The 25,999-nt window shown below is 41.1% G+C and overlaps 1 protein-coding gene across 12 annotated transcripts in view; it reads right to left on the minus strand.

The window, feature by feature from the left end:
* Slc8a1 (solute carrier family 8 member A1) overlaps window positions 1-25,999 on the minus strand; it is a 375,206-nt gene that overhangs the window by 58,198 nt on the left and 291,009 nt on the right. For 3 of the 12 annotated variants that reach the window (XM_052746397.1, XM_052746396.1, XM_052746403.1), the window contains exons 3-7: window positions 17,569-17,675; window positions 14,219-14,239; window positions 13,503-13,520; window positions 9,450-9,560; window positions 3,921-4,051 (exon numbers count right to left, since the gene is read on the minus strand). In XM_052746397.1, the coding sequence (XP_052602357.1) occupies window positions 3,921-4,051; window positions 9,450-9,560; window positions 13,503-13,520; window positions 14,219-14,239; window positions 17,569-17,675 (388 nt within the window). The remainder of the gene's footprint in view (window positions 1-3,920; window positions 4,052-9,449; window positions 9,561-13,502; window positions 13,521-14,218; window positions 14,240-17,568; window positions 17,676-25,999) is intronic. The other 9 variants (XM_052746399.1, XM_052746404.1, XM_052746400.1 and 6 more) reach the window with 5 other exon arrangements.

A 25,999-nucleotide genomic window follows, 5' to 3' on the forward strand; every position in this document is an offset into this window, starting at 1 on the left:
AGAAAGGGGCAAAGGGATAAGACAATAACTCCTGGGGTTGTGAAGGCCTCAGGAAATCTAAAACCTTTGGAGGCCTGGGGGTGCTAGGAAGGGTTAGCAAATGTCAGGTTCCGAACAAATGTATCCACATCTAACACTGTTAGGATTATGCAAACAATTGTGGTCCTTAGAAACATTCTGACACGGGAACTTCTCCACAGAGAAGTCTAGCCTCCTTTCCAGCCTAACGGCCAATCAGGAGCAGCTACAGTGTTTCCAAGAGCAGCCGTCTGAAAGGCCACCCGCACTCCTCCATTGCTCTGCAAGCCTGATTCCCTTTGGCTTGTCTGTGGCATGCGGTCTGGAAGTGAATCAATATTGACCCTGTTCAGTATTTAGTGTCTGTGACCACCTGAAAGTGACAGGTCTGGAATGGAAGACAGAGGGCTGTATTTTTGTCGGTAAAATGAAGGCAGGCAGCAGGGCTTCAAGGTTTCTTGCTGTATGATCAACAAACAGATCATTTGGTGGTGAGGGTGGGGGTGGGGGGGGGACGGTTGCAGAGAGGTCACTAGATTTTTCAGCTTGCTAACATTCAGGCAATTCTATTCTCACTCTCCTGCTGTTACATCAGGAACAGGGTAGACAAGCAAAAGTCAACACCTGTGGCTTAGGGCACACTGCTAATAACCTTGCATCCCATTTGCATGCTTTAATAGCACTGAGGTGCCTGCCCTTTCTTCTGCTTTAGAGCTTATTAGGCAATTAGTTTGGTGCAATGAGCTTTCTAAATTTGGTTAATAAAAACAACAGGACTTGCCAAGCGGTCACAAGAAAACTAAGTAAGCCGTACAGTCAAAGCGCTACCACAAGTCACTGCAACTACAGAGGCAAGGGACATTTCCAGACACCGAGGCTGCTCCTCCCAGAGAAACTACTGCACCGACTAGTCTACCAAACGCCCACACTTACTGTCAGAGCATCCTCGAATTTCCACTAACCGCAAAGAGGCAGAAAACACACATTATTTGCCTTAGGTAATGACTTGTACATGTTCAAAGCAGGATACCGAACTACGGTTTGAGAGAGCTAACAATATTGCCTGTGCAGGAGTCAGGAAAATAGGATCTGAGAGGTTGTATGAGAGGCCAAAGCCAATTTATAATATCAAGGATGTTAGTTCAGAACGAGTCATTGGAACTGACTTGAGACATTGAGAAGAAAAGAAATGTAAGGATCCATCGCCAACCAGCTCACGCTGTATCTGCAACCGTATTCTTGGTCAGCTAGTATGTCCTTGGGGGGAGGGGGTGGCCTCTCAGCTTCTTGCCTCATATCCAGAACTGCTTGTGCCCCTGATAACAGCTCTAGCAGTCACTGGTCTTGGACATAACGAACTGAAACACACGACAGGCATCTGTCTTTTGTCTCCCAGCTCAGCCACGTCTTATCCAGTATTCTATGCATCTTGCTGTGTGGAATGTAAGAAGAAATGACCTCAGTTTTTCCTCCATGTAGTGGAAACTTGGAGCATGTCTCTCTAAAGGGGAGAGAACACACTGTGCCGCAGCGGGAGCATCCGCTCATCCGAGAGATAAGCAGCTGAATATCGCTCCATCAGCCGAACACAGACTTCCTCCATGAAATGACGGCTGGCTAAAGATTAGACTTTTTAAGAGAAACTAAACTCAACCTTTGTTGATGTGGAAGAACCCAGGTATATATTAAAATGTAGTCAATTTTAACCAGAGGGGCAGAGTCAAAATTTTTCCAAGGGCTGATAAAGGAGAGTGAATCATGATGGATTAAAGTTTGTACTACATCTCTTTATTTACCCGGAGAGTTCTTAAACTGTTAGTGACATTCAAGATGTTATGAACACCTCACCCTTGACAGTGGGCATTAGTAAAGCCATCATCTTAGCATGGCGGGTGAGAAGTCGGGGGGGGGGGGGGGGGGGGTGGCGGGATGGGGGACATGCAGTCTAGTCCATGCTGTTTTAGAGCTTTGAACAAGCTCTCAAGTTACATTCTAGAAAAACACAATCCCTAAATGAAGAAAGTCAAAGGTGGTATTACTGCACGTGAGAAGTGTGCCCCCAAGATGCCCTGTAGGCGTTAAGGTTAATGATGACTGTGCTTGTAAACCTGAAGACGTGCTTCAAAGTTATTCTAGAAACAACTCAGACAAGTGCACTGACATAAAGAACTGGAGACCAGGGAGGCTTTACAATTCTAGATTGTGGCATATGACCAGGGAGGGCTCTGTCTGATCCAAGATTTTTTTCTTTTCTCCGGGAAGAGTTATCTAACCCAGTATTTTCTAAAGTAGCTGCTACCATTGCTCTGTCCATGGCCGGTGCATGGGAGGGCAAGCCTGGGTGTCCTGTCCTCTGAGGTAGAGAGGACACATTCTCTCTAAGAAGTGCGGGAGTGAATTAGCTCCAGAAACGGCAGTCCCCTGCTGTGGCAGGTGACACAGAACCCTTGGATTCCCACTGCAGAAAAGCTGCAGGAGGAAAAGGGAAGCAGGACGCACAGGGACACCAAGTGATGGAGTGGGCTGAGGTTCATGGGAGATTGCATGAACTTATGCATGCCCCCTTCCTGTGCTCAGTGAGCCAGGCTCAAGGCTATGCCGTGCAGGACCCTGACAGTGGGATCAGTCTCATAATCTGCATTCCACTGTTTACCCCTCTTTCTATGGGTGTGAGTGGAAAAACAAACAAACAAACAAACAAAAAACACTAATTGATAGACTTTTAGTGGCCAGAAGAAGGTTTAAGTGCATTTTTATCTTTTAAAAATTCCATTTTAGTTGCAAAAACACCTTTTTACTTGCTACCTATCAGGCAGGTCAATTTGGGGATTAAATTTAAGGAATCAACAAAAGGAAAAGAGGCAATTATTACTAAAGACCCATGTAGGATTCTGAGGCTTCTATATTAGCCTGGCTCTCTAGTTTTTTTTTTTTTTTTTCTTTGCTTGTTTGAATAGGCACCATGTCTCTTTGAGAAATAAGTAAAGAAAACATTGTTCTTTTCTGGGTTTGTAATTTTGGATGTTACAGGAAGAGATACATAGGCTCTTTCTTATCCCTGTTATCCAACCGAAGTTTGGCTCCACCTCAAGTGTTCTGAGACACTAAGGATCTGGGTAAGAAGAGCTATGTGTGGGGGATGGGTGGGCAGGGAGGACTGGAGCAGAGCAGTGGGTTAGGAGAGACAGACAGGAAGTTGCATCCTCAAGTCGGAAGCTCATCCCCGTATGTATATTTAACTTTTAAAGGTATGACTTTTTAAATTTCATGGGAAATTTTCAATTTGGGCTGAGGATGTAGCTTAGTGGGGTGGTGCTTTGCCTGACATATGTGAGTCCCCGGGTTCAATACCGAGTAACACACACACACACACACACACACACACACACACACACACACACACACGAGAAAATGAACTAGAGAATCCAATCTTACCAGCTCATGAATAAACTGTACAGTTGCAGACATTGCATTTTTGGTAGGCAGTGCTAAAGAGTTCTCAGATCTGAGTAGCTTAGAAGTGACCATTCTGCAAAACCATAGCCTTTGAATGTCCACACAGCAAATGCTTGGCTTCTGATAGATTCATCAGGTTCTTCTAGTGCACAAGAATCGCCGAAGATCTACTTTTGTAGTCTCCTTTCGGACAAAGCCCTTCCTTCAAAGGGGGCAGTTCTGACCCTGTCACACTCACTGCCTGTCACCTGCTGGACCCTGGCTCTGATGCTGTTTACTGTATAGGATTTCTTGGTTCTCTGCTAATGCCCCAGTTTCAAATTGGATCTGACAGCCTTTGAGTGAATGAGCCTGTATGTGAAATCACATTTTTCCAGTGTCTCCAGAAGGCTCTTGCCAGCACAGACCACCCCGAACCACTTTTTTGGCGGTGTTGACAGACGTACCTTGAATTCATAAGACTCTTCAATGATCACCTCCAGCCTGGTGTGCTCTCCCAGGATGGGGCGCCCCATTTCGGCAATGCGCCTCTCCTCTTCCTCTTTGCTGGTCAGCGGCTGCTTGTCATCATATTCGTCTGAGAAAGGGAAGGCAACAGTGTGAACAGTGTGCTCCTTTACCTTTGCAAGTCCCAGGATCCTGCCATAAGACAAAGCAGGGAGGAAGGGTACCCTAAGGACCGACTCAGTCTCTTAGGTGAGATAGTGAGGCTGTGGGGAGGAGCGGACAGAGCTTGGTCGGCAGGGCAACGCCGCCACACTGAAGCCGCAGATGATTGAAATCTAGTAAGGTCTCGGGTCATGTGAAAGCACTGATCGGGAAAAGCCATGTTCATCAGGGCACGTCACTGAGAAAGACCCTGCTGCACATTGTCTGGGCTGAGGGAATCACCTAGCTGTTCTCTGTGAAGCTAGCCAGTTTGGCAGTCTGTGCATATTTTTTTTTCCAGCACGTGATCAAAGGGAAACGCAATTAAAAGTCTTAAAGTAACCCTGATGTGAGAGTTCGGTCTTTTCCTTTCCACTTTCTAGAGGCGTCAGAAGATGCCTCAGGGCCAAAGAGACATGGGAGGGAAATTCTGATCTCAGCTTTACACTCGCCAAGAGTCCCTGTCACAGGTTCAGCTCCAAAACATCCATTTTATGTTTCTTTGAGATGGCTGGGCCCCAGCGCGTCCTCTCTGGTGCAAAGGCGAAATGTATTAGGAAAGCCTTGACCATGTTAATCTTAAAACAAACAGAGAGGGCGAGGGTGAGGCCTTTGGGGAGCTAATATTCACTATGTGAGCATGATTACTTCCAGAACCACCAAGTAGCTCTCATTCTAGGAGAGGTGGGGGATGGAGGGTGCTCAGAAAAGTCTATCCATGAGGAGGAGCTCAGAGTTGTCTCTCTCTGCATAGAGGTCATTGGGATAAATCCCAGACTGAAAAGGCCAAGCATATGTGGAGGACAAATGCTTGTCCTGTAATCACCCTTGTCCTTCAGGTCCAGGATGCTGGAAAATGATAGGCTACTTCCTCAGAGGCAAGCGAAGCGCTCATATCCAGGGAGGCAGTGATGTTGCTATGGAAAAACCTCCACTCAGAGGCCCTCACCTCCAGGACATCTGGACAATTGCCTGTAAGTGGAGTCTGCTGTCTGATTCATCCAGACTGGGAAAGGCTGACCTTTTTGTTCAGGCTGCCTGACCTGCCTTTTGCATTTAGACAGATAGCAGCTTTAGCAGGGGTTTGTACCTTCTATTTCGTGCATAGAGTAGGTTCCCCTCTGCTCTGGGACCCTGCTGTAGTTGGTTCTAATTATTGATCTAGCAATTGTTTCAAAGGATGGTTTTTTTGTTTTGTTTTGTTTTGTTTTTGGCTAGCAGGCTACTGTGAAGACTAGGGTTGGGGGACAGAGGTGCTGGAAGCATGGTTAGTGCCTTAGATTTCATGTGCCAGGAGTCATGGAAGGCAAAAGCAGAATGTAGCTGCTGACACAGTCTTGAGCGTGCATTTAATAACATATTCTAAAATAATGTATTTTAAGTCCCTAGTGGTCTATAATCCCACCAAATCAAAGGAAAATGACAATGGGTTATTTGGCCTGTTGAGAAGCTGTTGAACACGAGCAGAGGCAAAGCAGAGAGGAAAGGGGATTAATTTTAACTGTAAGAGTGGTAAAGGATTTTATACAAGGACTGGGAAATTATAAATCAAAGAGAGGCAAGGGCTAGTTAGAGTCTCCAAGTCTGTCCTTCTGAAATCATGTGTTCCAGTCAAGGGGGTGGGTAGACAAGTGTGAAGTCCCTTTGCCTAGTGTTCAAATCAATTATAGTTTGGTTCTCACTGCTTTCTGATCTTTGGGCCAATGACAATGTCACTGGTAGTTCAGGTTGATTTTATTTGTGTCTTTGTCCAAATCTCTGACAAACACTGAATAATAATGACTTCTCTCATGAGAAATATTGCCACTTAGGTACCTATTTGAAATGCAAAGCTATGTGTGGGAGAATATTTATTGGGGCCATCATTTCTGTGATTTACTTACAAATGATAAGTCGTTTTGAATGGGACTCAAGGTAATTTAGGTGGAAAATAACATAGCAGTTAGGGAGGCAATGTAATGTCCTGGGATTGTTCAGGAAAGCATCTCACAGAATGAAACGGATCCAGAACATGGTGTCAAATACATGGACATGGCAGCAAATGAAGCGGAATCATCCTATGGGTGAAAAGGTGCCCCCAGGAATCCTTCAGTCTTTCTGGTCAGCAATAAGTGCGTGTTTGATGGACCTGGGTCTATAACTGCTTCTTAACATTTGCTTGCCTTTCTTCCTTTCTTCTTTTCCTTCTTTCTTTCTTTCTCTTTCTTTCTCTTTCTTTCTCTCTCTTTCTCTCTCTCTTTCTTTCTTTCTTTCTTTCTTTCTTTCTTTCTTTCTTTCTTTCTTTCTTTCTTTTTTGGTTTTTTGAGACAGGGTTTCTCTGTGTAGCTTTGCGCCTTTCCTAGAACTTGCTTTGTAGACCAGGCTGGCCTCGAACTCACAGAGATCCGCCTGCCTCTGGGATTAAAGGCGTGTGTTGGGATTAAAGGCGTGTGCCACCACCGCACGGCTCTAACATTTGGCTTTCTTTCATTTAAGATAAAGTAGTTTACAGGCACAGAATCTTTGACTAGCCAGAATGCAGTGACATTCTTTTCACTGTGAAAAACAAATGTTACCATATTTTCTACTTATGGCAAAATCTTACTAGTTTTTCTTTTAATTAAGTAAAAGACAAGGTAATTTAGAAAAAAATCACAGCATGTAAATTATAATCTGATTAATATTCAACCTTAACAAAAATCTCTTAAGAAGCTGAAGTGTGGATATCTCATCTTAACAGATTTGATATTCACATAAAGAAAGGCTAGGGACCTTGTTTCTACATCTTGCTGTACGCTTACTCCAAAGCACAGGTTTACCCATCATGCAATCACCAAGAAATGCTCCTATACCTTCCTTTAGTCATATTTAAGGCCCTTCTTCCATTAGTTCACCGACTGACAACTGGGATTTAGTAAATATCATTCAATTCCTTGGTATTTAGTGTGTGCTGAACATGAACAGCTTCATGTGGCTTCGGGATTATTTTAAATTATCTTTACATACAAATACCTAGTCTGTTGACTTTCAGAGCTAGGATATGCCTCAGCACTCTTTGGGCTGTCTTTACTCTTGTCTAGTACAATGTTTGGAATGTTGAAAACTTACTCAACTATTTGTTATGAGATTCTTCAAGTTACCATTAGTAATATTTTTTCGTCTGCTCATTTTTTTTTTTTAAATAAAAGGACCATCCATTATTTAAACACATGGTATGTCCTCTTGGAATATGTCAGCACAGACACAGTCCTCCTCTTTCTCCAGCTATCTTCCAGAAACTTCTGGTGTAGTGGGAAAAGAGACACATGAATGAAAAACTAGAATCAGTGTGGCAGTGACTGAGGGCCCAGAGTCTTCTGGGAGAACATTTTTGCCTACAGGAGGCATGGAAAGCATCAGGACAGAGGATCCATTGGCAGCTATCTTGGAAGCAGGTCGAGAGCTTGCCAGGTGGATAGGATGGTAAGGATGACTAGGAGGTGTAGAGATGAGTGGCCATAGTCCAGGGATGGGCACAGCATCATGGAAAGGGCAGGGCTATTTTCATTCGATGAGTATTATGTACATCTAAGAGACGGTCACAGTTATGTGTAATTGAGAAGTGACACATGGAAAGTGTGGTTGATCTACAACAGTACTGATATATGAGTGGTTACAATGTAGGGTTCTGATGGTGGCAAAGAAGAGAGTTGAGGTGTTTTTTTTTTTTTTTTTGTCTTAGTGTTCTCCTTAGGTGTGCCTTTTATTTAGGGAAATGGTTTAACAGCATTTTTCAGGATCAATTACTATACTATATAGTATAAACAAGTATATACTATACTTGTTTCTTTTCCTCTTTGAACGAACGGATCAAAAGCAGATTATTTTATTGTAGCCTAGGTCATTTTATTTCCTTATGTATGCAGGGGGACAACATGATGGATTTTCGGTGTTATTTCTTAGAGAACATTAATTCTCTCTGTGTGCTACTCTGGGCCTATCTATCTATCTATCAATCTATCTATCTATCTATCTATCTATCTATCTATCTATCTATCCATCCTTATAAAGCTCACCAGTCTAACTGTGACATTGTATATTTTATATTCTATCTATCTATCTATCTATCTATCTATCTATCTATCTATCTATCACCGATCTATCATTTATCTATCTATTCTATATACAATGTCACAATCTTGACCCACCAAAACATCTTGGAGATCCTGTGCCTTATCAGCAACCATGGCTACAAACCAGTGTTGAGAGGACACAGGGAATCCCTGAGATAAAATCACCAGATTTGGGGTCTTCATTCTTTAGTGGTCGACTTTTATAAACAACAATACAATCATTAGCTTTAGGTATCTGAGTTCCAGAAACAGATGGATTATGTAAAGCTGTTTTCAATGCTTCCTGGTTGAAGCTGGATCTTGAAACAGCATTGTGGTAATGAAGGGGTGAGAGTGGGATATTCCTTTAAGAGGACACTATTACCCACATGGCTAGTTCAATACAGAGAAGTCTGTACACAAGGAGCCAATGCCATAGTTTTCTTTTTTCTTTTTGTTGTTTTGTTTTAATCCCAATAAACAACATAGAACACTGAAAGTGGGGGAAAGGGCAGTGATGGGAAAATCATCTCAGGATTATTCTGATGCTTTGTTCAGAACTATACAGACATGCCTGAAAACATAGGCCACTTGACAATGTTTCAGCTCCTGCTGGCCTCTCTGATTAGAACCCAGGAAGATTTCTATTTTTCGTCTCTTGAGGAATATCCTGAGAAAAATCTGAAGTTGGATCTTAGAATTGTGCTTGTTGGGTGGAGGTATGGTTTGTGAGGGTGAGGCGGACCCACAGGTTCAGGTAGAGGTATTTCCCCCATCAAGGTCAGTGACAGGCAGCAGTAATGACTGGAGGAGGAGGGACTGCTGTCCTCAGCTACAGACTCTGTGCTAGGAGCTGACTAGTAAGCTGGAAAGCCTCAGGAGAACTGGAAGAGCTGTGTGATCCTTGGGTTGCCCTGCCAACATTCCTGTGTTTCCTTGTACACCAGGAAAGGCACCTTCTGGTGGGAAAAAAAACCTGTTTTGGTTTTACTTTTATTTTTAAGAATTTTCATTACACTTACATGAAAAACTTAACATGTAAAAGAGGTATTAGGAAGAAATCTGAAACATTAAAATCTGAGAGAAAGAAAGCATTGGATCAACCTCTTTGTAGGTCCATATTATCTTCAGTTTTTTTATACTGCCTTCAGTTTTTGATCATTCAAGGTATCCCAGCTGTCAGAGAAGTCACTCATTAATCAGCAATACTTTAGAAGGCCCAGGGACTGACATCTATAAATCTTATAAAGAGTATACCTGAAAGCTGTGGTTTTTCAAGGACCACAGGGAAACGAGTACCTGAAAAGCTGATTACAGTGGAGGGAAGCGGATGATCTCTAGCATGAACCTTCCTGAAGAGAGGTTGGCCTAGCAAAAGGACAGGCAGAAAATCAGCAGGATGGATCACATTGCTTCGCTATCAGTGCCTTTTGAAATTAGTAAGCTAAAAACAATAACCCAGATGCACACACACTGCAAGCCATGTTAGTGGGGGCGGTTATAGGTCATCCCCTGGAGGCCACCAGGAGGAATTCTGGTGGTTACTCATAGAGATTACCACCCACCAATGGGGGCAAATGTTCCATAAGCCAAACCAAATCATGCTTGATTAAGTTTGATGGATGAGATAATGGACCTCTTTCTTTGCGGTAAGAGGTGGACCCAGCACAGCAAGTGCTTGAAATGGATGAGCCAGGTCCTTCAATTACTGATTCCAGAGGTATCATAAAACAACAGAAAGCACTTGGTATTATGACTTGCATTCTAATTTCTGAAGCCTATTAGTGGCATCTATACAGCCCCCAGTAGGCTAGCGTTTCTGTTCTCCCACATATCAAATGCAGGTAGTATCTACTCCATTTATGTCACAGGTTTCTTTGAAGGATAGGGAGTAGATAACCCTGTGAAGGTGCTCACGACATCCATTTCCTGTGCCGAATGGAAAGTGTCATATATGCTTCCGTGGAATAAGGGCAAGTCATTATCACCCAGCAGTTTCCACTAACCAGGCCTAAGGATTTCACTGAACTTCTCCTCCAGCTGTTCACCTGCTAATTTTGTCTACAAAGATCTACCGAGAATTAAACTTAGAATCTTGAGACTTGGACTCAGGGCCATTTAAATGTGGGCAAGACATTTCGCCTCGTGAAGACGCGCAGTTTTCCCGGTTGTAAAATGAGGCAAACTTCGATGGAGGGGCTTTTTTTTTTTTTTTTTTTTTTTTTTTTACATTGGGGTGGTGGAAGTGTTCCCAAGTGTCAAGATTCTCAAAGTTTGGCCCATTTACATAGACATGCATCTTAAGTCTGTTACAAGACTACAAAGTGATTAGAGTGTCTTGTAACTTGAGGGAGAGCTATAGATAGACAGATAGATGCATGTCTTACAAGTTTTCGGGGGAAACAAATATACAGATTTAGCCAGGATTCTGAATTTGATTTAAAAGTATCATTATCTGTGTAATCTAATTTTCCCTTTATGTTTCCTTTGACTAACATTCCTAATGATGGCTTTTTATAAGCTACAGTTGTGCTTTAGAGTGATAAAGGTTTCAATGTATAGTGTAAAAATGAAGGGAGGAGGAAATGGTTTGCACTATTGGACCAGCCAAAGGACAGGGCTAGTGTTAGGATAATCATCAAAGGGCCTTTGGATGAGTGGTTTGGGGTAGATTAATCTTTTGGAAACTTTTTTTTTTTACTTCCTGTAAGTGTGCACAATAAAGTCCAAAAGAATGGTGATAAAATAATATTTCATTATAAACTCTAATGAGTTATAATGTTATCATAAAACCATAAGGTCAGAGGGGAATGAGATCATAGATTTAAACACAGTGAGACAAGGGCTAGAACAGCAGGTAAAGACTTGCAAATTTCAAAGGCACCTCCAGCATTCAATGTCTATTACTAACTAGGTCTCTAAATTATTGGTGTGAGGCTGTGGACCAAATGGATTTTTTTTTTTAAGTTTCCATATATACTGTTTCCAAATTCCACATCCATTCTCATCGGTGCAAGTCCATGTAAAACCTGCAGGCTAAGTCCAAAGGCTACATTAATTCTTCTCTTCTTCCTTGTACCTCAAAGGCTCGACTTCAAAGCCTCAACGTTACTTCAAAGAGAACTCTTTAGGCTTTATTGCTGCTGTTCACTGTACAGACCTAAGTTACAGAAGTTTCTTAGAGGCATCAGCAGCAACTGAACCCCGGGATTTCTGGTTTTATGGGAGAAGAAGGATATGAAATTAGACAGTACCCAGGTAAGTAACAATTAGGCCAATGTAGAAATTTCCAGAAGGAGTTCTGGAATAGTCTCCCATTCTAGCTGCATTGATATCTATATTGGGAGACGTCACAATGGAGAGACGTCTAATTTTGGTTAAAGTTTTGGCCATAGGGAGGACCCAATGAGCTACTCATAATGTAGAAGCCTTCTGTATCACGTTGGATGCAGGATACGGCCAAGGTAGGAAATGCTGATATGAGGGATATGGGAAACTTTATGGAAAGGATTGGTAAGAAAAGAAAATGAGAATTCTACTAACTGAGATACTAAATGGGAGGACAGTTCAAGTGGCATGGAAAGAAAGCCTTAGAAATGGAATCCTCACACATGTAATGCAGGATAACCAAAGACATATATGCACTCTTAATAAGGTACTCTGGACTGACACTGTGTAAAGTTTGCACAGAATGTAAGCTTGCATATAATGTAAGGAATGGCTATACAGTATGCTATTTCTCAAGACTATGGTTGACTTTAGAAAAATAATCCACAAAGCCGTGAAGGTTGAGAGGCGGAATTTCTACCATCTTCAACTCTCTCATGGGGAGCTGTTCCTCTGGACAGAATCAGAGTATTTCCAAGATGACATCAGTGATCTCAAATGTTGCAAATGGAAAAATGAGATAATTTTAAAAGTAGTGTATATATATGTGTGTGTGTGTGTGTGTGTGTGTGTGTGTGTGTGTGTGTGTGTGTGTGTGTGTATTCCTGTACTTAGATGCATGGACAAGGACAAGCCCTGGAGGGCAGAATTCGGAAAAATCTGACTTGGGAGAGGCTCAGCTGATTGAGATTCAGGGATTTCTGTAAGAAGACCACTCTGCATACCAATTTTAAGTTTTTCTAGTTTCTATGTCTCTGAGAATCTACCAGTCATTCTGTCATTTACTGCTGTGTCTAGAGATGAGTTGGGAGCAGCCATCCATCTAGAACTGCCATAGTTTGAAAGTTCCACTCTGGGCAGAATCACTTTGGTACCCACTGTCCATGAGTTAATACTAACAGTGGTTGAGATCAACCCCCATGCCTATTACAGCGTTTTAATTTACTAGAAATTTTGGTAGCATTTCCTTCTAGATATTTTTCTAGCACTCTGATTTAGTATTTGCATGATCTATTGGAAATTTCTGGTATTTGCAAAAGGCCATCGAAGAAGTGGGTCACTAGAGACCTTTTCAACCTGCAGCCTCAGACAAGTTAGAGCCATTGCTGGATAGTCACCCTCCTCTCTAAATCTGCAGAAATGAGTCTGGAAACATGAGAAGGTATGCAGAACCCAAAGATGCTGCAATTAGGAATGATTTCACCTGTGCACAAGTCACTAGCTCTAGAGATGGTAGAATTTAGAAAGTAAGGGTTTCAAGTTTTCTCATTAGGATCTTGATTGCTTACGTAGGGTTTTGTAATGTGTCTCAAGTAGCAGAAATAGTTCTTGTCGCCATGCTATTAGCACTAAAGCCAAGTGCTCAAAGAAGGGTTTAGATTGTTAATCCTCTTCTAAGGTGGCCTTATCTACTTTTAGGATCCTGATGATCCTCTGCTGTGAAGTCTGTGTGGGTCTCATATCCACCATCCGAGACCAGCAAGCTTGTCCTACTCTGGAGCCCTGTGCGCAGTCTATCAGAGTACACTGCAAATTCTCGGTGCTCTGTGGGCACCTGTAGATGAGTATCAAAATACGAACAGTTAGAGGCTCTCCCTGAGAGCTTTCTTACAAATAAATACAACACACACAGGCTGTTGTTAATTCGTAAAAATGTTAATGTGTAAAAATGTTAATGCGTAAAATCAACAAGAGGATAGTTGGGTCACAGTTAAGCATTAATTCAGGTTATATTTGGTTTGGTATTTAGGCTACCTGGGCAAAAAATAGGAACTTTTAAAAGGCATTATCTTACCAGAATGTTTTTTTCCTTAAGTAAAAAGAAATAAAACAAGAAAAAAACACATATTTTTTAACAATGTAATATATTGACAGTGACAGTATAAATATAATTAGACAGTATTAGACTTGAAAAGTTCGTACCTGATAGTGTAAAGCCACCTAAAAAAGAAAGAAAAACAGAAAAGGAATGTCAAAATTTAATTTACATGACAAATAACAAGTACTAGTGACATAATATGCTTGATAACCCACCTGAGTTATGAAAACTTGCCAGATTTATGATTAAGAAGGATATGAACAGTCCAGTCACAACTGAACACATTCTTTTAGGATCATGCAATTTAGCACACAATCATAGTTACTGTAGATACTAAATGCTTCTTTCCTGGGTGCCAATGAGGCACCTGTGATCCCATCTTTGTAAGACATACTTTTTTGAAGTCTCTCTTCTGTTTACTGACTGTGGGACTTATTAAATGAGCTGCATTCAAATGAGTCCCAAGCATTCCTTTCTCCATCACCCCTGCTGCCATTCTATACTTAAGTCAGGGGCATTAGGAAAAAATATTTTTTTTCAGATGGGTTCCAAGGCCAGCAAGTTCTCAGAATATGAGATTGTATTTTCCCCAAACGCCAATCGTAGTTCTTGTAATCTTAGCCCTTTTAAATTTATATACACTAAATTAAGAAATGTGATATGATTGATATAGCCTCGACTAAAATGAGGCCAATAGCCTGAAATGAAAATCTGGCCAATCCATAGACAAAGATAAAAATCAGGAGTTAGGGTATTATCTCAGAGAAGTGGAAAATAACCTATAAAAATGGGAAGGAAATGCAAGAAATGAAATGCTTACCAAGCTCATTCAATAACAGGGCTGTGAAGGAAACAGACAGAGACAAACACAGAATAAGAGACCACATGAATAATGAGAGAGGAATATTAGCAGAAAGAAATCTAGGCAGTTCTGACTAGCGCAGGGAAACCATTGCTTATAAAAAAAATTTTGTTCATCCCAAGGGAATGCATTGTTGGGGACATTTCCAAATAAACGATCCCAACAGGAATATTTGGGTGAGACTGAAAAAAATCATCTTATAGTGTCATCTCTATGTATCTCATGAGATATTTCTCCAACAGCTGTTGACAGAGAGTGTGTACAAAATCTACTGTGGATATTGGAGAAGGTAATCTTGAATTTGGTTTGGGGGTGGGCTTCTTCCAATAAATATTGCCTGAGAGCTGATGTTTGGAAGTCTTAAATGACTCAAGGCCTCAGCTACCTTCCACGAGAACAGGTAAAAATCCCCAGAAAAAAAATCCATTAGCCTGCCTTCCTGGAAGGAGATTTTGGCTCAGGTGAAGCTCTCTCTGCATATTTTATTTGGAAGATATTTTGACTCCTTCAAAATTGCTTATGCTTTTTAAAGTCTCAAATTTTAAGAGGCCCTAAATGGACAAGTATTTGTGTTGTCTTTATCAGTAACTTCTACACATTAATAAGTGGACCAGAATGTTTTCTAGTCGATGTGTAACTCCAGAGAAATTGACAGGGTTAGAATGTGGGCCAAGATACAATGTAGCTTTTTAGATTATGTTCTTTAAATACAATTGGCACCATAGCACTTTATTTGAATAAAAGTTAACTTGCTAAGCAAGTCCAATTAAAGACCTCCTAGTTGTCACAGGAATACTACAAGTGCTTGTTTTCAGCCTGGTTTTCCTTGTATCATGGTAGTGGAATCAGAAGGAACCTAGGAAAACGGGTCAATAAGTTTATTTATACTGAGAAGAACTCATTTGGCTGCTATAACACAGGATAGCACCATCAAGGAATTTTAATTTGCTTCTATATGAGGGCATATTTTTACTAAAATGACAATCAGAAGAGCTGAATCCAAGACACTCCTCCTGGAGATAAAAGACAGTTCTCTGGAGGAACACATTCAGCACTAAACGCTTCTTCCCTGGCTGCCAATGAGGCACCTGTGATCCCATCTTTGTAAGGCATATTTTCTTGAAGTCTCTCTTCTGTTTACTGGCTGTGGGACTTATTAAATGAGTTGCATTCAAATGAGTCCCAAGCCTCCCTTTCTCCATCACTCCTGTGGCCATTCTGTACTTCAGTTAGGGACATTAGGAAAAAAAAAAATTTTTTCCCCCGATGGGCTCTGAGGTCAGTGAGTTCTCAGAAAGTGAGATTGTATTTCCCCAAATGCCAAGCCTACATAGGAATTGGTCATATATATTGCATTTCTTGCCCTCCATTTGAAAATTTAAATAAAATTCTCCTTCTGTCTTATGAAACAGCATCTCTTATAAAGGAGGGAAGAGTTAGGGAACCGAATGGGCTCCCATTTGGAAATGTTTTCTAAAACAGTGAGAACCAAAAAAACCTAATTATGAAATTCTCAAAACACTAACAAAAATGTCATTAAAAAATCTAGCTATAAGGATAGCACTGCACAATTTGTCTTTTTACTATTCATATTAAAATCATATTAATTCTATAAGTATCAAAAGATTTTGGATCCTGGGTAGGATTAGTGCAAGTCAGGGTTAAATGTTGACAAGGGGCCACATTAGCTACTGAAAACTGACCTCATACATATGACTGTGGTTTCATATGTATGGTACCTTATTTGTTAGAGTTTTATTATTATTATGATTGTTATTACTATTACTATTATTATTATTATTAATGAGATAGGGTCTTGCTGTAGTTCAGGCTGCCCTTGAACTCTCAACCTTTCCCCTTCGATCTCCCAAGTACTCGAATCCCAGGCATGTGCCATCATGTCTAGTTACATGGCTTCTTCTAAACGATGTATTTGATGATATGGAAAATACCATATCAAAATAAGTAAATTAGCTTATTGACAACGTGAGTCTTAAGACTTCTTGTTCCTATTAATTGCTTTCTTAAAAGCTGGGGCTGGACAGATTGGCACACACCTCTCAGTACTTTGGAAGTAGAGCTAGGAGGATCAGGAGTTCTGGGTCATCCTCAGCTACATGAGACCTTGTCTCAAAAAACGAAAAGTCAACAAAACAAAACAAAACAAAATCTTCTCAATCCAGATTCTCTAAGAAGCCTGATTACTGAATTTTCTTATAAATTGTTATTAGATCCTTGTACTCTTAGTCTACCATGAACTTTTAGGTGGGGTTTCTTTTCCTTTTCCTTTCAGACAAGATATGTCAGGTTTTTATCACTAGTACTTTAAGGGAGGAGTGAACCTTTGTAGCCATATTTTAAATGGTTCTGAAGCTTCAGTTGAAGGTAGAGCATGTTCTCTTATCTCCTCATTTCTGAATTACAGGAATTCCTTCAGTATTTCTTAATATTTAGCAAATCTGGTTGCAATCCGGGTTAGTCAGCCCTTCCCAAAGAAAATGGGAATCGCTTGGTGCACTCATTGGGGAAGGAAAACGGACCCGCTAAGCTTCAAAGGCAATGGAGTTTAGTACTCGAAGCCGAGGAAGAGGAGAGAGTTCAGTGTGAGAGTAGGGAGACACGGAGAGGGGAGAAGAGTACAATTTCTCGCTGGTATGCCTTTGAATACTCCCACACCTTTCGTGCCTCTTCTCATCCATTTTGGTTCCTCAAGCACAAGGGAGAAACTGCACTCTTTCTCATATTCCTCACGATCAAATATTCTAATGGTAATGATCTTCCTGTGGGGACACAAGACAAAGGCAAAACGAATGGTTGGAGTCACACGCTCATGCTCTGGATGTCCACCAAGCCGAATGTTATTGTGATGTTACGGACGGAGGGAGAAACCGGCAGCACATGACCTCCGGGCGTATGTAAAAGGGCATCTTGGGTGCTCTTCCCTGGTCTCCACCTGGGGTGTCTGTGTTAAATGGAACGCTTGCATACATCTGGCTGCTTCTTCCACCATTCAGAGAGCTGGCTTAGAATTTGGAGATCGGGTACTCTCTGTGCCAATTTCCCCAGCTCTGGGGGCTTGATGGAGTGTGCCCCAAATTAACTTTCGGACCCGCCCGCGTGGTGCACGGTGGCCAGGACTGGCTGATGCAGCAGCAGTTCTGGCTCCCTGCTGCCAGGGTGAGAGCTGTGCCCTGTTACATAGTGGAGGCATGTGTGCATTGTTTAGTCATGTTCTGAGGAATGCAGGCGTCCAGGGAGGCACAGGCCAGCAGAAGCTGTCGGAGTCCGCCCTGGAGCGGCTTCCCCACCTTTCTTCTCACTCATCTCCACCAGGCGGGGCTCTCCAATCTCAATGAAGAAGGTCTTGTTTTTCTCATACTCCTCATCATCAATTACCTTGACTGCAATTGTTTTGCTGAAACAGAGAAGAATAGAGGTTGGCGAACAGGGGAAGAGGCATGCAGAGGAACACAGGCAAGAGGAAAGCGAGTTCAGAGAAGTCACTGAAAACCTAAGTTCCGTGCCCAGGGCCACAGAATTAACTCGGACAAAGTACAGTTCTCAACATTAATAAGCTTGCCATCGGCATGAGAAAGAAAAGCAGAAAAATATAGATTATAGCAAGAAAAGGGAAAAAAAAATGCTTGTTTAAGTATTTAACTCTTGTGTTGTCTTAGGTATCTCCTGGAAGTCATTGCTTTAGAACAAATTAATAAAGTACAGTAGGGCCAGTGAGAAGTTTCCGTGGGTGAAGGCCCTTGCCACCCAGTCTGATGACTTGAGTTCTGTCCATGGAAATCACCTGGTAGAAGGAGAGAACTGGCTTCAGCAAGTTGACCTCTGACCTTCACTCACATGCCACGGCAGGTACACCCCCATACATGTATGCACACATACTTACCTACACCCCTCCCACATACACACATAAATAAATAAAGGGACTACAAACACAATAAAACATTGATAGAGATGTTACCCTAGTGGTGGACAATTTCTCTTTTTCTGTGTTTTACTTTATTTCCAAAAATAACATGTGAAAAGGTTTTGTTGAGTTTATAATAGAACTACATCATTTTCCCTCATCCTTTTCCTCCCTCCAGACTCTCCCATCTACCACTCACTACTTTAAAAAAAATGCATGGCCTCTTTTTCCATTTACTGTTGTGATTGTGTGTGTGTGTGTGTGTGTGTGTGTGTGTGTGTGTGTGTATTATATTACAAATGATATATATTCCTAAATACAGAAAGACGACTTGCTCAGTCTGTATAATGTTACTTGCATATATAACTTGTCAGGGATGATCATTTGGTATTTTTATCATTATATTTCATTTCAAGTAACACAATGTATGTGTAAAAGCATTATAGAAGAGAACAAAATCTCTTCTCTCTTTCTACCTAGTGTCCTATAATCTAACTTATTTAAGTTCCTTGGAAGTTGTTATTGTTTTACAGTTTGCATTCCTAAAGATGGAAACAAAGTGTGGTGGCAATGGAGGGGATAACTGCTGATGTAATTATTTTCATCCCGTGTCCAATTGACTTTCAACTTTCATTAAGCTGTGGCATTATACTTCTTTTCATCTTCATCAATACATTGTGGTGCTTCATGGCGAATTCTTCCTGCAATCCAGCCTTCGGTAATGTTTGCGCTATGGTCCTATGGCTGTGAATGACTGATGAGCAGTCAGGACAAATGCAAATATTATGCAAATCTAAATGCCAGGAATGATGCCAGACACAACTCTTGATGGATCTGAAAATAGATCATCCTGATATTACCTTTTAACTAACAAAGTTAAAGTGTGGTATATATTACAGTTTACCCCGAGCCTCCTAAATACTGACCTAACAAGATTTTTAAAATAACATTAACCGAGATAATATCTGATTAAAGTTTTTGAAACAATAGGCTTGTATAAACAGAAAGTTTTAGTGACGTGGAGACTTTACTTTTTGCTAACATTTTCTGGATCTTTTAGAAAAGGGTGGGTCCATAATCTTGCTTTTAGTTCATTGATGAAATCTGCCAAGTTGCACTTAGACATGGGCTTTCTAAGGATCATTTGTCTTTTTATCCTAGCACGGAGAAAGTATAGAGAAATTCTCCGAATTTCCCAGCCCCTCATTCCAAATGTTTAAATCTTCCTTCCTGGGCTCAGCATCATAAAAGGGAGACCCAGTGATAGCTTGGGGTCTCGTATGGTCCTTCTCTTACCCAGCGACATAGCATCATGATACTGACGCCTCAATTTCTTCCTCCTGAGAAGCCAGGGCTCGTGAAGGTGCCTTCTCTTTGTGTTCCAACGACTACAGCAGGTGAACAGCTAACATGACTAATGTAACAATAATTTCAAGAGTATGACAAAGTCCAACTGCACGTAAAAACAGCTCCTGCCTAATTGTTAGACAGCTTTCTGGATTTCACCTATTTACTCCGTGTGTGTGTGTGTGTGTGTGTGTGTGTGTGTGTGTGTGTGTGTGTGTATTAAGATCAGCTGGCCTGACTAACTTGGGATGTTTAGTTGTTAATTTACATCTAAACATCCAAAATACTCTAAGAACCCCAAGAAGACCTATTTGAAGCATATTTGGAAATGTACGTTCTAATTGAAAAATAGAAAGTATCTGCTATTTTTAAGTTAGATCAAATTTACCATTCAAAATATGACCAAAGTTCTCTTTCTCTCTCTCTCTTTTGTTAATAAAACTTGTGCTCTTTAGGTACTACTTTCCACTTTGCATTCTTGCAATCTTCAACTGGAGTTGCACATCTGTCCTAAAGCAAGCAATGTCATGAGAACAGGAGAGGGAATGTGAAGGAAACTGAAAGCGTCATGTTCGCTATTGTCCTTAGGACCGACGCCCCAACATTCCTCGTGAAGGCCCTTCCTGGTAGGCAGCATCAAACTGGAAAGCCCCCATGATAGCAAGTCAGGTTGCAATGTCCTTACTTTTTATTATATGACCCATGTAATATTCCCAGTCCACAGAACGTCACAGATACAGTTGTACTACAGAAGTCAAGAAAGCCTTTCTAGTGAGTCAGTGTATAGGAAAGGCACCAATTTTATGTCCGAGGGACAATACACCAACATATTCAGTACCCCCAAATCACCCACTGATGTCTTGTTTCTTATCACTGCCGAATGTCGTTACTATTCCTCGACCATCGTGCACTAGTTAGCCTTAGTGGTCAACTTGATACAACCCAGAACCACCTGGGAAGAGAGTTTCAGTGGAGGAATCACCCAGATCAGGAACTGTGGGCATATCTGTGGGGGATTGTCTTGACTGTTAACTGAGGTGGAAAGACCCATCTTCAATGTGGTAGTGACCATATCCCAGGCTGGGTACTGAACTATATAACGGAAATGAAAGCCAGTAAGCAGGTAGTATGGGTGCATTTGTTTCTCTCTGTTCTTGACTATGGGTTTGACGTGACTAGCTGCATAATTCCTGACACGACTTCCCTGCAATAATGGGCTGTAGCTTGGAATTCTAAGGTAAAAACAGACCCTTACTCCCCTACGCTGCTTTTAGTCAGGGTACCTTATCACAGTAACAGAAATGAAACTAGAACATATTGTAATAGCTTTATTTCCTATGCCCCATGGCAAGAGTTACAATATCCCTTAAAACTAGTTTGCAGTTTGTCATTTGAGCATCTCTATTCATCAGGACCAGAATTCTTTGGGAATATCTTAGCATTTGGTAATCATGATATGAAAAAGAAATGAAAGATAAAGACAAAGAAATATATCCATGTATGCTTTTATAAAGACACCTAGGATGGATAGCATTTGCATAACAGCATATCATTTCAAAATCATTAGAGACAGAATCAATAATGCCCTTGGCAAGAGAAGCCATTAAATTATATATTGATTTAGCTTCTGTAGTACAGTAAAGCTATTAATAGGAGATGTGATTATTAGAGGCCATTTCAGTCGCTCTAAAGTAGCAGGATGAAGTCAGCCCTGAGTTAATTCTCTAAATGAAGACAGACAAAGTCAGGAACCATTGCTTGCTAGGTTCACGTTATATATACTTCAGACCAGAAGGTAGTGATGGTGAAACGAACCTTTGTAATTTTTAGAGGGAAATGTCATGTGAGATGCGGGACTCTATTGTCATGTCTCACTTCGCGGAGCCCACCCTTGAAGACCAAGCTGCCAACTCACCCACCACAGAGCACGCTCGCTGCACAAGCTGGGGCTGGTTTGCTGAGTGCAGCTGGACAGTCTGGATAACCACTGGGAGCATGCTTTTGCTTCCCAGGATTTGACAGTAGAAATGGAGCCTCAAGGACTGAGGGGTCCTGAAGTGTTCCAGTCTTCCCCATTGCCACATTAAAACCCTGTTATAGGGACTCTCCCTCACTGAGATCACAGTCGCATACTGGCCTTTCTGCTTTCTTTACCCATAGGAGGCTGTCAGGTAAGTGTGATTTCTTTCAGTTGACAGGCTGACAAAATCGAGCCTGAGAGAGTTGGCTAAACATAGTCTTTTAAGCAAGCACAACTCATACATTATTGCACTGATGAGGAATAGATAGAAAAACAATCGCCTTGCTGTTTTCAGCAATCCTGATTGTTATAAAGACCTCGAGGAGAACTCACTCGGTCTTTTCCATTCTTAACTACAAAAAATTGCACTTTTTTAAATAGAAATGAGTAAAACAGCTGAAAATCTTATGATAACGTTAAAATATTTCTCAATGGGCCAAGACGTTTATAGAAGCTATTTTTCATTTTATTTCTAAAGTTTCAGCTAAGAAAGGAGTTATTTAGTAGAAAAAATACAGATCTTCCCTTCTGGTCTTGATGGTGCCTTTCATGTGCACACATCAGGCCAATAGGATTCTGCTTCTTAGTTCCTCTTATCTGATGGGTCTCAAAGGACTCACCCCCTCCAGACTACCAAGGAGTCTGGTGGTGAGTCATTGATGAAGGGGAGAAAGCCATGGCTTTATTAGCGGTGGTTGACACAGAAAAATCTCGTTAAAATATACTTTAGTCTTTGTTCAGCTACAGTGGCACTCCTATCTTCTTTTTTAAAAAAGATTTTTAATTTAAATCTGACTTTGTCTTTCCGTGGTTTTGTGTTCCTAGGTCTGCCCCTGGTGTTAGAAGAAGATGGCGGCAAGAAAAAGATGAGCCTGGGGCTTAGAGAGGAGGAATTCCTTTCCAGATTCTCATGCTGAATGTTTCAATGAGAACATCACAGATTTGGATGCTTCCCGAGCTCTCCCCGTTAAGATTTACCCTCATTTAGGCACACTTGGAGAAGAGTAGAATCAGGCCCTTTTTATTTCTTAATCCATAGGTCTTTCTGTTGTCCCTAGAAGTAATTCTTACTACTTACAATTTACAGAGGAAATTAGACTCCAAGAAGTTAGTGGCATCCAACTTTAACTGTTTATTTCCTGAACTGGCTTCAAGGACCAGCTCCTTTGAATTAAATCACCTAATGCCAAGCACCAGGTCCCATAGTTAACTATTCAGTACATTTATGACCACATTAAATGATGGAGATCATTAGACTAGATTAAATGCAGACTTATTATTTTATCTTTACATTCACAAAGACTTCTTGTATGAACAAGGATAGAATTTTATTTCTATTTTTGAAAGGAATACAGGACATGGTATAGTCTATGATGGCTGCCTTACAAAATTAAATCTTTGAGGAGATAAAACTTTAATTGGAAAATGTCACATTAAACACAAGGGGCTTCACCAAAACTGAGGGCTGAGTAGTCGAACAATAATAGGCTCAGCCTCATTCAGTGCTGCCTGATAGAATTGGATAATTTCAGGTCCACTCCTGACCACCAAAATTAGTATCTATATTTTAATATTTCCAGATTAGTTCTATGCATGGTGAAGTCCAAGAAGCCATGATAAGAAGACAAATGGACTCTTAAATTGGATAATATATTAAGAGGTTGGCGAAAGTTGAGTTTGTTACAGATCTCCCCGTCTGTCAGAATCACCTGGGAGCATCACAAACTTTCAATTATCTGGTTTCACTCCAGATAAGCTGAACAAAATTCTTTAGTTGTGGAGACCCAGTACAAACATAGTTTTAAAATGTTTCAGATGACTCTAATATTTGATCAGGGCTGGTAACTGGCTGATGCTGATGGCCAGCTAGAATGTGTATCCTGGTGTCTAAAAGGCTACATTAGAGAAAGTGGGTACTGCTATCACCTACCATGATTGGCTTGGTGTTAATCTGTGTCTTTGATTTCAGTAGTACACTTTTTATGAAATTAGGTGCATCAGAGTTTGGTATGTATGGGAAGGATGGGATTGTGAGAAAGTTCCAGACAAAACAAAACTTTAGATCTAATGAGCAATCTGGGTTGAAACAGGACACTGCAGTATTGTTTTTTGTCTTTTACTGAATTCTATGGGATCTTTCCTTTCAGCAGACAATCTTAATAACATGGGTGAGAAAAACCCCTTTAGCATCCAGGCAGCAGCACTTACATTCATGCAGAATCATTTCCCTCTCAACAACAGATTGGAACTCTGTGATATGTTTCATGCAACAGTGGTTGCCACAGAGTAAAAACCTAAGGCGTCAATTGCACCGAAGACGGTTCTGTCTCCTCTCTTTTCCTGGTTCCCCAGAAAGCCTTTGAGTCTTGCGAGGAAGAGACCACGTGGTTGGAACTGGGAACTAACACACATGAGCACTCTACTTTCAGACTTAGAAGTGTCGCTGGACTGACCACAAAGATCCCTGCAATGTCTGAAGTCACAAAGTGGAGTCCATATCATGAGTGAGTTTGACAACTGATCTAAAGTGCACCTCCAGTGAGTCTTCAGGAGAGAGTTCCACAACTCAAAAAGATCTGAGCACTAAGAATCAAAATAGGCATTTCATTAATGAAGATAAACAAATGGCCAATAAATGCATGATTAGCCACCAGGGAAAGGCAAGTCCAAGTTGCATTGAGATACCAAGTCTCACCAGGATGGAGGTGATGAAACGGATAACATGTTAAGTGAGAATGTGGAGAAATTAAGATCTTCACCAAACTACCAGTACTAATGCAAAGTAGTACAGTGAACAGTTTGGAAAAGTCCTCAGATGTTTAAAAAGAGAGTCACCATAGGACCAACAATTCTACTTCTAGGTATGTGGCAAAGAAAATAAAAACTGGAAGCAAGACAAGAATTATCAACTAATGGATGAATAAGCGAAATGGGATCTATTTACAAAACAGAATATTACTTGGCAATGTAAAGGAAGGAAGTATTGATACATACTAATGTATAGAAAACTTTAGAAGAGTATAGTATATTCAGTGAAAGAAGCAAGGCATCAGAGATGACATACTGTATAATTCCATTTACACACACCCCCTACACTCCAGAACGGGCATATCCAGAGACAAAGAATATATCACAAGAATTTCTCTAGGTTGCTAAAACCCCATGGGTGAATAAAGGGTTTTGCTTTGTGGATAAAGTTTCTGAATTTGATATCAGCGATGGTTGCAAATTCTGAGGACATACTAAATCTGCTGAACTGTATGTTTTTAAATTGATTTGTTTCTGTGGTATCTGAGGTTTACCTCAAAGAGCCGAAACTAAAAATCTGCAAGTTTTACAATATATCAGTCTTCACAAAAGGCTGCTTCCTTGGGTGAGAAAGTGTAAGAATGCTCAGAGCTTTCAGTAAAGACTCAAGTTCTTCCAGTATTGCCAAGAAGGAGCTGGGGTGCAGCATGCCAGGAGACAGAGCAAGCCATTACATCAAAGCTAAGTACCTTCCCTGTGTCTGTCAGTTCCACTTCCCCTCAGCCCAGGGCTCTCAGCATCCTTACAGAAAGCTGCCTGCTTCCTTCAGCATCAAGGGCTGCCTGCTTCTTTGACATGCTAAGTATTTCTGGTGGCTGTTACCTCAGGCATGGCTTCCAGGCCTTATTTCTTTCCCCAGGAGTCTAAAGTATTATGAAAAGGCCAGAAGCATCACACCCCTCACAGCATTTGTTTAAAAAGGAAAAAAAAAGGGCTCTAATCATAGGTTATGTCTGTCCTCCTTCAGGAGGCACCGTGCTCTTCCATCACTGAGGGCAATCTCCAGCTCCATCGTTGACATTCATTTCTCTCTCCCCACAAGGAGCAAGCAATAAGATTGCTCTGCATGACTTGAATTCCCGTTAAACTTTAAACTTTCCCTTCCTCTTCCAGAATTGATTGGTGAGTGGCTTTTCGATTTGGGCATAGAGAAAGAAAATGGAACTCAGAGGAGACTCTTGAATAGATATTTGCCATTTTTCTTAAGTGATCTAAATTGACTCTCCCTTCTTACAACATTCCAGATATGAACAGGTTGCTATTCTTATCCTCTTTGTTAATACTCTTACATTATTGTGAGGAAGCTAGGGAGAAGCGTTAGGCATGGGTTCACCAGGGAATTTGTTTAATATCCCATGCTAAGATGGTTACAGGAAAAGCACCCATGATTTCATCTGTTTATTCTTTTGAAATGGTGAGAGTATGTAAAAGAAGCTCATATAACTGGGTTCCTCACTTGGCTCTTTTTGGTTCAGGTAATTGGATGGGCTCTACCTGGCTTCTTTCCGAATATCAAAGATATAATATATTGAATGAGATTAACACACCTCACATCACAGCAATTATGATATGTTTGCAGGGCTGTGATGATCAAATAAGGAGTGTCACTGTTCACAAAGTTTGGATGCTGGAGAGCCACAGG

Source organism: Peromyscus californicus, unplaced genomic scaffold, assembly GCF_007827085.1.
Source record: "Peromyscus californicus insignis strain IS unplaced genomic scaffold, ASM782708v3 Scaffold_1__1_contigs__length_55948999, whole genome shotgun sequence".
NCBI lineage: Eukaryota > Metazoa > Chordata > Mammalia > Rodentia > Cricetidae > Peromyscus > Peromyscus californicus.